Source organism: Aspergillus saccharolyticus, assembly GCF_003184585.1.
Source record: "Aspergillus saccharolyticus JOP 1030-1 unplaced genomic scaffold BP01scaffold_35, whole genome shotgun sequence".
Lineage (NCBI taxonomy): Eukaryota > Fungi > Ascomycota > Eurotiomycetes > Eurotiales > Aspergillaceae > Aspergillus > Aspergillus saccharolyticus.
Genome location: NW_020290645.1, coordinates 42,916 through 56,341, shown reverse-complemented (window position 1 = coordinate 56,341; position 13,426 = coordinate 42,916). Strand labels below are relative to the sequence as shown.

The 13,426-nt window shown below is 56.5% G+C and overlaps 4 protein-coding genes across 4 annotated transcripts; 2 read left to right on the top strand and 2 right to left on the bottom strand.

The window, feature by feature from the left end:
* Window positions 1–3,459: 3,459 nt before the first annotated feature.
* On the top strand, window positions 3,460–6,131 carry BP01DRAFT_359456 (putative GTPase activating protein (Gyp3)). Its single transcript, XM_025575687.1, has one exon. The coding sequence runs from the start codon at window positions 3,688–3,690 to the stop codon at window positions 6,082–6,084; it is 2,397 nt and encodes a 798-aa protein (XP_025428348.1). The 5' UTR covers window positions 3,460–3,687; the 3' UTR covers window positions 6,085–6,131.
* Window positions 6,132–6,671: 540 nt separating this feature from the next.
* On the top strand, window positions 6,672–8,362 carry BP01DRAFT_303323 (choline transporter-like family protein; the record flags this gene model as incomplete). Its single annotated transcript, XM_025572113.1, has 2 exons — window positions 6,672–6,950; window positions 7,004–8,362. The coding sequence occupies 2 exons, from the start codon at window positions 6,672–6,674 to the stop codon at window positions 8,360–8,362; spliced, it is 1,638 nt and encodes a 545-aa protein (XP_025428347.1).
* A 347-nt stretch (window positions 8,363–8,709) lies between these two features.
* Window positions 8,710–10,274, bottom strand: BP01DRAFT_394246 (extracellular serine rich protein; the record flags this gene model as incomplete). Its single annotated transcript, XM_025578310.1, has 3 exons — window positions 8,710–9,875; window positions 9,979–10,111; window positions 10,188–10,274. The coding sequence occupies 3 exons, from the start codon at window positions 10,272–10,274 to the stop codon at window positions 8,710–8,712; spliced, it is 1,386 nt and encodes a 461-aa protein (XP_025428346.1).
* A 457-nt stretch (window positions 10,275–10,731) lies between these two features.
* BP01DRAFT_346876 (uncharacterized protein) lies at window positions 10,732–13,029 on the bottom strand. The gene is made up of 2 exons (XM_025573661.1): window positions 12,092–13,029; window positions 10,732–12,037 (listed from the first exon to the last, which is right to left on the bottom strand). Exons 1-2 carry the CDS (start codon window positions 12,808–12,810, stop codon window positions 10,843–10,845), a joined length of 1,914 nt encoding a protein of 637 aa, XP_025428345.1. The 5' UTR covers window positions 12,811–13,029; the 3' UTR covers window positions 10,732–10,842.
* Window positions 13,030–13,426: the final 397 nt, after the last annotated feature.

Below are 13,426 nucleotides of genomic sequence, written 5' to 3'. Positions count from 1 at the left end.
GGCGCATTGGAGACGACAGCGACTGTCTCCTTCAGGCGCAAGACCGCTCCAGCTCCATAGAAATTCGACACGGTAGATCAATATATAGGCAAAAAATCCTAGAGATGGCGCTGTAGGGCTGTACTTTGAAGCTTGGGCAGTAGTACTGTAAGACTCCGAAGCCCAAGAACATTCTCAAGCAGTCGAGAAGGTCTATTTTGATAGTTTCAACGGTCGTTAGAGCGAACATCGCCTGGCTCCTCGAATTGAATCTACATTGAGACACTGAGAAAGTACATACATTCAGTCATGACCTTCCTATTACGAACATGGCGGCCCATTGAGACTCTGGTGGGATGATTTCCGCCCAGCCAATCTCCTGCTCAACGAAGACGGGGAATTCACCTACGTAGCACCAGTAGAGTTCTCATAGCGCCGCCGGGGTGGCTCGTTCCTTATCGAGGAGCCGGATTTCTGTGTCTGGAGGTCTCGATGACTGCGCACGGGTGTTTGATCGTCGCCTCGAGATGTTTTCTCGCTGCAGTGCGGCGCTGTGAAGATACATACGGAGGCTCGGCACAGCCAGCACCGGCTCTCGCATCCGCAGGGACTTCCCAGCTTCGATTCTTTAAGACACTCATGTACTTGTTGAGAATAGTAGGATACATCGGACCCTACACGGCCATTGAGCTCGTTGAGTTGGCCAGCGTAGGGCTGTTTGGGAATGTACCGTAACTAAATCTAACAGAGAGGTCTTTAGACCGCTTGACAGGCTACTCTTGTGGACACAGTCAGACGCCCCCCCCTTGGTTGGTAGGTGGTCTATCAGGGGCAGGAAGTGTGGTTAGTGCATAGGCATGGCTGACACGAGGACTTCTCCCAAATCAAGAAGAATGCTATCTCAATCGTGATCGTGGTCGCTAGAGGTGCTATTCCCAGGGGGGCGTAGCGCGGACCGTCCCCGCGATCGACTCGGTTAATTACCGGCCGTCGTTCGGCTTAATCCAAACCCCTTTTCCAGGGTATTTTGAAGCATGAAGCCTAGATTGTCCTCTTCGTGCACCAGCTTCCCGATGACGCTGAAGATCAACCACTGCAAACGTTGGTCTAAAAGATGACACCAAGTCCGAAACTCAATGCCGAGCGAGGCGCCAGATGATCGGGGGTAATGAAGCGGGGGAAGCCTGCTGCGGGTTTACTAGGAAGGCGAGATGCGGTAGTGACACTGCACAGCCTGGTCTGATGATTTCCATAACTCTCATGAACCTGAAGCGCTGTTGTATCCCAGCCTGCAGGCTTCGCAGACCGCAGCACCCGACGCCTCCGCTGAAGGCTCATCAATAATGAGGGTGGCCAATGCGCCGTCCCAACAAAAGCAGTTCCCGAGATGAGCTATGTCCCCGGCTGCGACTACTAGCAACAGGTCGGTTCAGACCGCGAGAAGCGGTAGCGAAATCAGTTGCCCTGCGCCAACCTCCGGGCATCAGGGCGCCAGGGACACAGGAATGACGCAGTGCTGGACCCGACAGTCCAGAAACGTGGCGGAAGTTAATGGAAAAGTTGCCAATATGATCAGAGGATAGGGCGATTATGTTAATTAACCCGGGCGAGAGGATTATCGTAATGTCAATCAATCAAAAATATCGGACTAAGCGCCCAGTTTCGGCGCCAACGAGACGAGGATCGGGCTCGACTATATTTAAATGGACAAGCGACACGTTCGTCATCGCCAGGACCCACCGCATGACCGCATTATCCGGATTAAGATTGCGCCAGGGCTTGACACTATTGCCATGATGACCGCGTGAAGCGGTAGGCATGGTGGTGATGGCGAAGAATGTGTCAGGGCCTGTAGCAGACCATGGTGAGGCTGACTGATCTGACTCCCGGGTGGTGCTGTGAAGACGAAGTAGAATTTTCTTTTTTATTTTTATTTTTTTCTATTTTTTTATTTTTTTGTTTTTTTTGGGCCAGGCAAAGGGCCCAGACCAAAGCATCTCGGGGGGTTCACTTCTAGAAAATAAACAAACGGGAAGCCAGTCAAGCGAGCCATGGAACGATCATTACCCGGGCGCAAGTGGAGATTGAAGTCTCTCTGTCAGAGTTGCGCCGTTAAGGAAGAAAACAGGCCGTTGATAACGTCCAGGTGGGAAAAGCGGGGAACCCATTGAAGGGCTTTTGTTCTTGATGAGTTCATCGTGTGTTCTTGGTTTGTTCGGACTTGGCGCTTACTGACTCCGTAGGTAGAAATCCCTGCCCTGAAGTCTTGAAGATTCTCAGGTACCGCCCAGCAAGTGGAGATGCAAATCACCGGGCCCCCACCTGACTCAGGAACAATAAAACACATCGGAGTAGTTACAAAGTACGGAGCAGTCACACAGTAAGTAGACACCATAGCCCAGTGCTGTGCCAGTTACGGAGTTCAGTACACCAAGATTCATGAAGGAGACAAGGGAAGAGTCTCGAGAGAAAGCTGAGATGATACTTCACTCCTCAACAGAGTCAAAGCCACACGGCGGGAGTGACCCGTTAGTTCCTCCGGTCGAATTAAAGCTATCGCAAGTGGATGTGGATTTGGGGAGGGAGCCTGAAACCCAGCCCGTCTCCACCAACAGTAATCTCGGTAACTTTTCTGCAATTGTCAGCAGCAACTAGTTAGTGAGTTGCCAGAAAGTGAAAAAGAAGGAAACCTGAAAATCAAAACCGGTTTCTCTTTTGGGGTGGCATCATCAGATCTCTCTTGTTTTTTCGCTGATAGCATCGGATCTGTAACCGGGTCGGATGCTTCCTAACTTTCTCCGGAGCGGCGGCTGTGCAGACTAAAACCATGCAGCCTGCAGCGGGATGCAAGTGAAATGTGAGGGATGGACCTATCAGGATATGATAGATAGATAGATGGATGGATGGAGGCAGTTTGTATCTTTGTTGTAATTGAGCTCGTACATTCTTTGTACGTTGTATGTACGTTGTAAGTTTAATCAATATCAAACTGCGCTCAACGATGACTGATCTCATTCTGGCGTCAGTGAAGCTAGAAACTATCGGGTAAAATACCATACCAGGCTAAACCAGACAGGGTCTTTTGAGACCCACGCTAGCCCCGATCCAGATCCGCCGTCGTTTTTTTTTCCCCTTTTCCTTTTCGGTTCGTTTGTTTCGTTGAGTCCAGCACCTCTACGGAGTACCTCTCACAATCCTCTTTTATCCCCTTCTTCTTCCCCACCCCCCCCTTCTCTATCGTCGTCTTCCCTTTCCTCTCTTCCCTTTCTTCTTTTTTCCACCTGATCTGTCATGGGATGGAGTCTCGGAATTGACCCTCTGGTAGGATCGTGAGACTTACCGCCGATGGACCATTGCTTTCTGGGTTGAACGAGGCATGACTTAAACCTAGTACCCACGCTCCCCTCCGTTCGTTTCATCTACGCGCCTGACCACTCGACGATTCTTCAACTCACTCATTTATCGCTATCACTTTTCGCTCCCTCCCCCCCCCCCCCCCCCCCCTTTGGCTCTTTATAAGCGCCCCCCGGTTTGACTTCATCTTCCTTCGTTTCCTGTCATTCCCACCCCTGTCTCCTGGTCTCATCGTCAACGCCTTCTGAATCGGTCATTGAAAGCAACAGTCGATTCGCCTGCGTTCGCCCTCGATCACCACTCAGTGTTGTCGACAAATGTCCAGCAGGAACTGGGGTTCAACAGCTCGTGGCCATGGTCACAGGAAATGGAGACTTTCGCTATCCGCCGCCCCCTGCTGGCGCGCATGATGATATCCCTAGCCGGCGCAGAATCCCAAACCCACCCCGCCTGGACCCTCTCAGACTAAACCCTCCCTTCCCCCGGCCTGCGACTGCGGACGGTCCTCGGCGGCCCTTGTCCCCTCACCACCCGCCTCCTCCTATGCCTCGTTCCCCGAGAGTCCGTCCGCCAATCCCCCCTCCGTCCGATCCCTCATGGCGTTCGGTGTCCCCCTTGCCCATGCAGGAGGAGGAGCTTGTCATTCGCCAAAAGGCTTACCGCTCCCCCACCTTTCCTCTGCAACCGCCTGCCCGCTCCAGGGTTGCCCCCCGAGAAAGGGAGGTCGATCGACCACATTACCGCAAATCCCCGCCTGCACCCGCTGGGTTGCGCACGTCCAATTCCACCTCGAAACTACATAGTATGCGTCCCCAGCCGCCGCGGAATCGAGAGCGCCTTCCAGATGAATCCACCGGACTGAGACTACCCCGAATCATTCCCCCGGGGACATACGCAGAGATGCGCGGGCAAGATGCTCTTCGATCCAGCGTCAACTCGGCCATGACATCGCGGTCGAGCATCGAACATGCCAGCGGCACCGAGCGCAGCAGCGTCCTCACCAAAAGCAGCTCCATCACCGACCTGTCGCCTGACACACCAGATGGTTCTTATGACAAGGAGGGGGGCATGAGTGTGGAAGATGCCATCTCCATGTATCTGGATGGCTTCAGCGATGTCACCGAGGAGCCAGGATCACCCGGAGTCTATGACTCGGCGGGATTCTATGATGAGAGCAAGGCGAGACCGTTGAGTCCCCGCCCGCCTACAGAGATGACCCTCGATGATTGCCATAGCTCCGATGAGCATTCCCCTGAACTGGAACCCACAGAAGATGTTCCGCCTGTTCCCCCGTTTCCAGCGCTGGAGGCTCACGGGCAAAGTCCCCCGGATGCAGAGTTCTTGGGTGACGCAGCTTCCCACGACCCGCGTCCACACCCTCCCTCCGAACGCAAATTCCTCGATCCGCCTGCTGCACCGGAGTCGGACACCACCGTGATTATCCCGGGCATGGTGCCGCCGCCGTTACTCCCCGGCACTGGCGCCCGCGACTGCTATGGGTTCCGCAAGGCAACCCACCACGTTACGCTCGAACAGTATGAAGCGTGGCACCGCAATTACGCGGGTCACGCTGCTCACCGAAGAAGCAAGTGGGTGGAGCTTCTCAAGGAGAATCGACTGCGGGTCACTGAGCCGACGACTTTCCCTCCGAAATCGAACAAGGTCAAAAGATTCGTGCGCAAGGGCATTCCCTCGGAGTACCGGGGTGCAGCCTGGTTTTTCTATGCTGGCGGCTACGAGCATCTGAACCGTAATCCCGGTCTCTATGACCAGCTGGTTCGGCAATCTATGGAGTCCCCTAGCAACGACGACAAGGAACACATCGAGCGTGATTTGCATCGCACCTTTCCGGACAATATCCACTTCAAACCTGAGAACGTCGACTCGGCCGCTAGCTCTGGTAGCAGCAACCCGCGACACGGCTCGGTCACCGTGGAAACGGAGATGATTCAGTCCCTCCGTCGCGTTCTGTATGCGTTCGCGATTCACAACCCGCAGATTGGATACACCCAGTCGTTGAACTTTATCACGGGCATGCTGCTTCTCTTTCTCTCCGAAGAGAAGACCTTCTGGATGTTACACATCATCAGTTCCGTTTACCTCCCCAGCACGCATGAAATCAGCCTCGAGGGCGCGAATATTGATCTCTGGATCTTGATGGTGCTGCTCAAAGAATCCGCGCCCAACATCTATAATAAAATTGCGGGGAGCGGACCCGGGGCGGGGAGTGCGAAGGTGCCGGCCCTGACCGTCAGCTCCCGCCTGCCGGATATCACCTTGGGGCTGACCAACTGGCTCATGTCCGTCTTTATCGGCACCTTGCCGCTGGAGACCACCCTCCGCGTCTGGGATATTTTCTTTTACGAAGGGTCCAAGACCTTCTTCCGGGTCGCGTTGGCGATCTTCAAATCGTGCGAGCACGAGATCATGGCGGTCTCGGACCCGATGGAGGTGTTCCAGGTGGTCCAGGCGGTCCCGAAGCGGCTTCTGGATGCGAACTCTCTGATCGACGATTGCTTTGTCCGGCGCCATCGGGTCGGACAGGGGCGGATTGAGGAGTTACGCGCGGCGCGACGGGCGGCAGTGCGACAGGAGAACATGCGCCGCTCGCGCGCGATGAACATGGGTCAGCTCCAGGCGGCGACGGATGACTGGGCGCATGGACGATCCCGGTCGCCAGCTCATGGACTCGAGCGCAGCATCGCGGACTCCTGGCGACACATGAAGCAGCGGCACCATGGATTTCGATGAGAGAGAGAGAGAGAGAGAGAGAGAGAGAGGAGAGTGGGGGGGGAGGGCGTTGAGGTTGGCCAAGAGGACCTGCTATGTATTTATTGATACCCAATCCGCTTGATTCGTGTTTGCCACCATCATTCAGCTTCTCATGTGCGAGTCGTCTTCTGATTCGGTCGGTCTTGCTGTTTTCATCTATCCTGATGGCTAATACCTAATAATGACCGAGGGGAGAAGACATGATTCTGTACATCGAAGGGAAGACGGGAGTGAGTGGCAATGAAGAATGAATTCTTTTTTGTTTTGATGACGCATTGTGGATGAAGGTAGATGTAGATTGAGTTTTGGAAGGACGGGCGGGAGACGATCAAATTTTCTCACTATGACGCGCTCATGCACGGGGGAAAGGAAGGGGAGTGTAACCTTATGTCTTGGACCTCCAAGGAGTTGTCACTGCATGCGGATCTCCTTCGTCACCTTCGGCCCCTCGTGTCTTTAGTTGCTGTCGTCTTATTTGACTATCAATAAGTTATAAGTGACACCTTATACTCTCTGCCGTTTTGTCTCCACCCGTTATAGTCCTCCTCTTATATGGTGCTGCAGCTATGAGCGGTCAAGCTGCCAGTTATTACAATACCAATCAAAGCTTTGGCGGGCCTCCGCCTCAGCAGCAGCAGCAACAACAACAACAACCTTACTACAATCCTGAAGCTCCTCAGGGAGCACCGTCGCAGCCGAATCATTCCAATGGAGGCTACGCGCGCGGCCCTGAGCCCAAGCCGCCCCAGGAACCGCCACCCACATACAACCAGGCTGTTTATGGGTTTGACGAGGCCTTCAAGGTCGAGAAGCCCAAATGGAATGACCTCTGGGCCGGTTTATTGGTAGGTCAAGTTTCCCCCCTCCCCGTTAGGTCTGGTGTTAACTCGGGCCCCAGCTCATCGCGGTGTTTCTCGGCTACGTCGCTGTCTCCGGGGTGGTGATCTACCGCTATAGCAAGTACAAAGGGTTCAACGGGGGCGGCATCTACGACTCGGCCAACGACTTCTCGCTCAACACCAACACCCTGATCCTGCTGATCTTCGTGCTCTGCGTCGCGCTGGTTCTGTCGTACGCCTACTGGCTGGGGGCGCGGTACTTCCCGAAACTCTTCATCTGGGCGACGGGGATCCTGAATATCGTGTTTGCGCTGGCGACGGCGATCTACTACCTGACGCAGCACCAGTGGGGGGGCGGGATTGTCTTTTTGATCTTCGGGGTGTTCGCCATCATCTGCTTCATCAGCTGGATCCCGCGCATCCCGTTCACCGCGTTCATGATGCAGACCTCGATCGACGTGTCGCGGCGCTACGGCCACATGTTCGTCGTGAGCACGGTCGGCGGGCTGCTGGCCGTCGCATTCGGGGCCTGGTTCTCCGTCACTCTGGTCTCCATCTACGTCGCGTACGAGCCGGACGGCAACGGCGGCGGCACGAATCCGGCGTGCGGCGACGGCGGCGGGGGGTGCAGTACGGCGCGGGTGATCGGGCTGGTGGTGTATGTCACCTTCGCGATGTACTGGTTCAGCGAGTGGCTGAAGAACACGGTGCACACGACGATCGCGGGGGTGTACGGCTCGTGGTACTTCTTCAGTGGGACGGCGCGCGGGATGCCGGCGGGGGCGACGCGCGGGGCGCTGCGACGTGCCACGACCTACTCGTTCGGCAGCATCAGTTTCGGCAGTCTGATCATCGCGCTCATCAACCTGCTGCGGCAGGCGTGCTCGGTGGCGCAGCGGCAGGAGGCGGCGCAGGGGAGTCTGGTGGGGAGCATCGCCTTCTGGGTGCTCGGGTGTGTGATCTCCCTGCTCGACTGGCTGGTCACCTTCTTCAACCGCTACGCCTTCTGCCACATCGCCTTGTATGGGAAAGCCTACCTCCCCGCCGCCCGGGACACCTGGACGATGATGAAGGACCGCGGCGTCGACGCGCTGGCGGCGGATTGTCTGGTCGGCCCGGTGATCACGATGGGCTCGGTGTTTGTCTCGTACGTGTGCGCCCTCCTCGCCTATCTGTATCTGCGCTACACCCATCCCGCGTACAACCAGGGCGGCGACTTCACCGCGGTGGTTATGGCGTTTGCCTTTGTGATTGGCTTGCAGATTTGTCAGATCTTTATGACGCCGATGAGTAGTGGGATTGAGACGATCTTCGCGGCGATGGCGTGGGATCCCCAGGTGATGATCGAGCAGCATCCGGATTTGTATCAGCGGTTGGTGCAGTTGTATCCGCGCGTGCAGCAGGCGATTCATGCGTAGGGCAGCAGGCAAAAGGGGGGGGTGGTTATGTAGCTAGTCTCATAGATAGTACTGTCGAGAGTGACTTCTTTAGGGTTCACATCAGCAATCTAATGTTTAGTTTCTTGTCCAGCAGATAGCACCTTGAATCAAACCAGATAATGAATTGTTCATCACTCATAAGCTATCAATCTCCCATAACCCAATCTTCAAACAACAACATGAGATACAGCGATACAGCGTCCTTCACCCACCCACTCACAGCTCTTTTGAACATCCCCGCTCAGTACCCACAAGAGACAGTCGACAAAACAGTCAGTCTGAACCCGAACCCACCCCTCTCATCCCCATTCAGAACCTAGTACTCCTCAACCCACAACCCAGAACCCAATAACCCCAACCAACCCCATCACCACCGGATGAATCCGTAGTCGCCCCGCAGCACTTCCCTGGAACAACGCCCCAGACCCAGACCCAGACCCAGCTCCAGCAGCAACCCCAGATCCTGCCACCCCGGTCACAACCGGCACCCCAGACGGCACGATAGTCACAAGCTTCACCGACGAAAACGTCGACGTCGACGGTGTCGCTTTCGCTGCGACGGCGTTGCTTGTCCTGATCGTCATGGGGTAAGAGGAGGGAATCGCCGCTGCGGAGGTGGGTAGCATCGCTGCGGCTGTCGCTTCGGCGGCATCAGCTCCGGCGGCGGCGGCGACGGCGGCGACGGCGGCGGTGGGAGTCGGGATGGCGAGACCGCCCGCGGCGAGGGGGGGTGAGCTGGGGGCGAGTTCCGCGGCTCCGGTCCCGGTCCACGCGCCTGCTCCTGCTGCTGCCTCTTCGGGGGTATTCTGGTTCGTTTGGGTTGTAGTGGAGGGGTCGGTGTAGGGGCTGGAGGCGGCGGCGGAGGATTCGGTTGCAGGTGCGTATGCGCCTGTTTGTGCATCTGTGTATGCGCCGGGTTGTGCATCTGTGTATGCGCCTGGTTGTGCATCTGTGTATGCGCCTGTTCCAGTACCAGTCTGTGTGTCTGTGCCTGTGCCTGTGCCTGTTCCAGTCGAAGTGGTACTGTAGAGAGAGGAATCGGGCAAGGCATCCTCTGCCAGAGGGAGAGCGTTAGGATGGAGATTTGGACTGTAGGCTCTTGCCTCTTTGCGTTGGGTATGGGCTTGGTTGGTGGTGTCGTCCACGCGCATGAGCGGTTGGCTTGCTCTTCGAGGACTGCTGGCGATGCTGCTGGTAGGGACGGCACTGCTGGGAACGGCACTGCTGGGAGTATTCACTGCTCGGCTGCTGCTCGGAGTGACCGCTGCACTACTTGACACAGCATTCGCACTCGCACTCGCACTCGCACTACTTGGGACATTCACTCGCACCATGGGTAAACTACCCCGATGCTGCTGCTGCTGCTGCTGCTGCGCCCCCGCACCCGCACCAGCATCAACATCCGCAAGCCGCACCATCGGTACACTCCCCTTGCGCGGGGAGACGGGCACACTCGCGTCATCGCAGATATATCGTGGGATATCGCCGATGTCTGTCTGGAGTCAGCCACTTCACAGAAACAGTGGAAAAGTGAAAACAGGCTACTAGTCTACTGCAAGGCTAGCCACTGCACGGAAGAGCAAAGAAACACATACCAACACCCTCACCCTGACAATCCTCCAACACCCCCTGATCCAAAGCGGCAGGGTCGAACGGGGCGTTACAGAAGCAGTCTAATGCCGAGGGGGAGGTGCATTGGGGGCTGTGGTAGGTTTGTGCGATTGCCGACTATACAAAGTACCGTTAGTAGTACTTCACATAATAAAGAGAAGGATAAGACAGGAAAGGGGAGGGGAGGTGGTACCGCGCATTGAAGGTAGCCTAGTTCTTGGTCTGTGCTGGCTGTAGCTGTTGCAAGGGGAATGGTGGAGAGGAGGAGGAGGGTGCGCATTTTGTCCATCGTGTCGAATTTTCTTTTTTTTTCGGCTTCAGCAAGGTTGGTGGTGATTTGAAGGGCAGCCCGGGATATGGTGTGTAGTTCGTTCCTATATGTAGTACCTCCTCATACTCTCATGCATAACCCTACATCTCCATAATCTAGTACTCGAGAGGGATTCTACTACACGGGTAATTACACTCAATGCTACACTACTCACTCCTGTCACCCTAGATTCCAGCCAGCCCGCCCCGTCTATGGGTTTCATCGCGACATGCTGAGGGTACGGCGCAAAAGTGGCGCCAACCCTCCGGCCGAGGAATGCAGTGGAATGTCTTCTTGCTCAGTCGAGTAAGGTATGTGCGCGGCGAATGTATCACTATCACCCATCAATCACCCGTTATCTGCATGTTGGGACTGACTGGCGAATTAATCTCCAATTCAAGGGCAAAGAGAAGCAAGGGAATGATATGCTTGTTAGTCATTTGGAAATTGGTCAATCGGACATTAAGTTAAACATCAACCGGGGAATCATAATCAAGCCGTCTCAAACATCCAACCGGGATCATCCACGGGGGGGAAATCAAAACTTCTCACTAGTCACACATCGCGTCGCATTCACCAAAACCCACGCAAACACCTTCACCATCATCGTCAACACCTGCACAATCACATCCAATCCGAAAAACACCACCCTCAAAACCCCCCGCGTGATCCCCGGCAGCTTCTGGCCCTCGCGCGAGGAGCCCCGCCCGTAGCGCCCGTACCTCTCCATGTCGAATTCCTCCACCACGATCTTGCGGTTTTTGGGTTTGGGCGTTTTGCCCCCTCCCCAGAACCGGTACCATCGTTTTGCCCTGGGGGACTGCTGCTGCTGCACGGACTGCACGCTCGACCACAGCTGCGTGCCCTGCTGTGCCGCTTCCCGCTCCGCCGCCGCGCGGACACCGCCAGGACCAAGCTGCGTCATCCCCCACGGCGTGACCGACCTCTCTGTGCCGTACAACACCAACGCCTCCAGGATCGGCCCCGTCGACTCATCCGACACGGCGACGGCCAGCATCGCCGCGACCACGGAATCGATCGCATACAGCGAGGGCACCGTGTTGATGATCGCGGTGGCGGAAAGTGACAGCGTCATTGTCCCCAGATCCAGCGCCGCCAGCGGCTCGTCCGAGTCTGTTAGTGGCAGCGTGGACGTCCGCGGTGTGGCCGCCGCCGTGGCCGACTCGATCGCGTTGGCCGACACGGGCGTGGTCACCAGGATGATGGGCGGTTGGCTGGAGCGTGAGTCGGCGGAGGCGCTGGACACGGTGAGGTAGAGACTCCCCGAGTACTTGGACCGCACCGGCGACAGCGGGATGCCTGCCGTGCCGACCAGCGCGGGGGGCTGCTTGCAGAGCGCCGGGTGGTGAAGCTCGTAGTTGCGCTTGGCGGAGTCCCAGAACAGCTTGCAGGATTCCAGGTCGGCGACCCGCTTGAGGGCATCCGCCTCGAGTTCGATGGCGTCCTGGTGGGCCAGTTGGTGCTCCTTGGCCATCTCGGCCACCTGATCGAGGGCGAGCACTGCGGCCAGTCGCGGTAGGAGAAGAGATACCAGATTGTCCCCGCGCAGTTCGCGTCGGGACCGGTCCTCCACTTTGAACGTCATGATGGGAACCCTGTTACGGGGTTTGGTCGGGTTGTTCCGAGTCAGAGAGATCCCGTCATTGGGCTCGATCTGCATTGCGTAGAACGGTGCGATCGAGTCTCCGAGTGAGAATGTCGATGGTCCGCTCCTGTCTCGTGTCAGCACGGTGATACGACCCCGGTGGGTCGACAGCACTGCTCACCGTTGTAGACGTAGATAGAATGTCTCCGGCATGTTCTGCGGTCTCTGGCCGTTCGCCGCCTCCCATAGACTTACCAAATCCTCCGCAGAAGAGTAGCGCATCTCCGGGGCATCCAGCACCCCCAAAGGAAAGTTCAACACACTAGCCGGCACGGTCTTCGGTCCGAGTGCCTGGTCGATCTCCGGGGCCGGGGACAGGTGGATGTGGCTGGGCCGTGAGTAGTTCCGAGGCGTATGAGCGGACAGTTGTGGATAGTATGCTTGCTGGTTCAGTGGCAGTTGCGGATCATACCGCGGAAACATGGATCTCATGGGCGCGGGCGAAGCGGACTTTGACGGAGTCGCTTCGGAGGTGGGCGTGGACCCTTCCTTGCTGCGTTTTGAGCCAGCCGGAGAAGATCCAGCCCATTCTGCGCTCTTGTTTGTTGGTGGAATAGCCTTGACCTGGGCAGCAGTGCGAACATCGTGCTCTTGGGATGTCCTGGCCGGTGAGGAGCGCGCTGGGAGAGCAATGTGCGCTGGTGGGGGTGATTGAACGCTGTCAGCGTTCTGATCCACACGAAAGAGCACCCCTTGGGCCACGGGGCCCTTGTCGAATGTCTTCAGAGGGATGAGATCTTCTCTTGGTCGCTGTCCCGCTTGCCTTCTCTTCCCTTTGAGGAAAGGGTTGTTTGAGGTCCCGTTCTCTGGAGACGCGGGGAAGAGCTGAAAAGAGCTCATGGTGATGATTCGGAGATTAGTAGACCTCCGATCCACTCGAATAGACGGTGCACCCTGATAACCACCGATGATGCTGGCAAATCCAAGTAGTAACGATTCCTTCGTAGCAAAGTATCGAAAAGGGCCCCTCAAACCTCTTCCGGAGAAGCAATTGGCGATGACTCGTCTAGATATATTCTCCCGCCTGGCAACGGTATCGCAACCTCGTGTCAACAAGCGGTGCAGAATATTACCCCCTCCCCCCTCCACTCCCCCCCAGGCTTGGCCTGCAAACCTTCCCTTAAGCCTCCAGAGAGGGCGGCAAGGGTCTGAGATCTGACAGGCTGCCAGTCGGGTGAAGAACCAAGTGAATCCCTGAACGCCGTGGCCGGCGCTTAGACTGGCCAGCGTGCGGTGGCGGTGATAGGCCGCCCGCTCTGGCCCCGGCGTGACTCTTGCTCAGCACGGCGCGTCGCAAGTGACAGCAGGGTGACGGACATTCTGATTTGACTGCGCGATATTGCCAAAGTGGTATTGATCAGCCGTGGAGCATGATTTGACGTCGCGTGGTCTGTGAAGAAAAGGTGCATGGATACAGATGTCTGCATGGGCAGGGGACCGTCACTTGCCGGCCGTA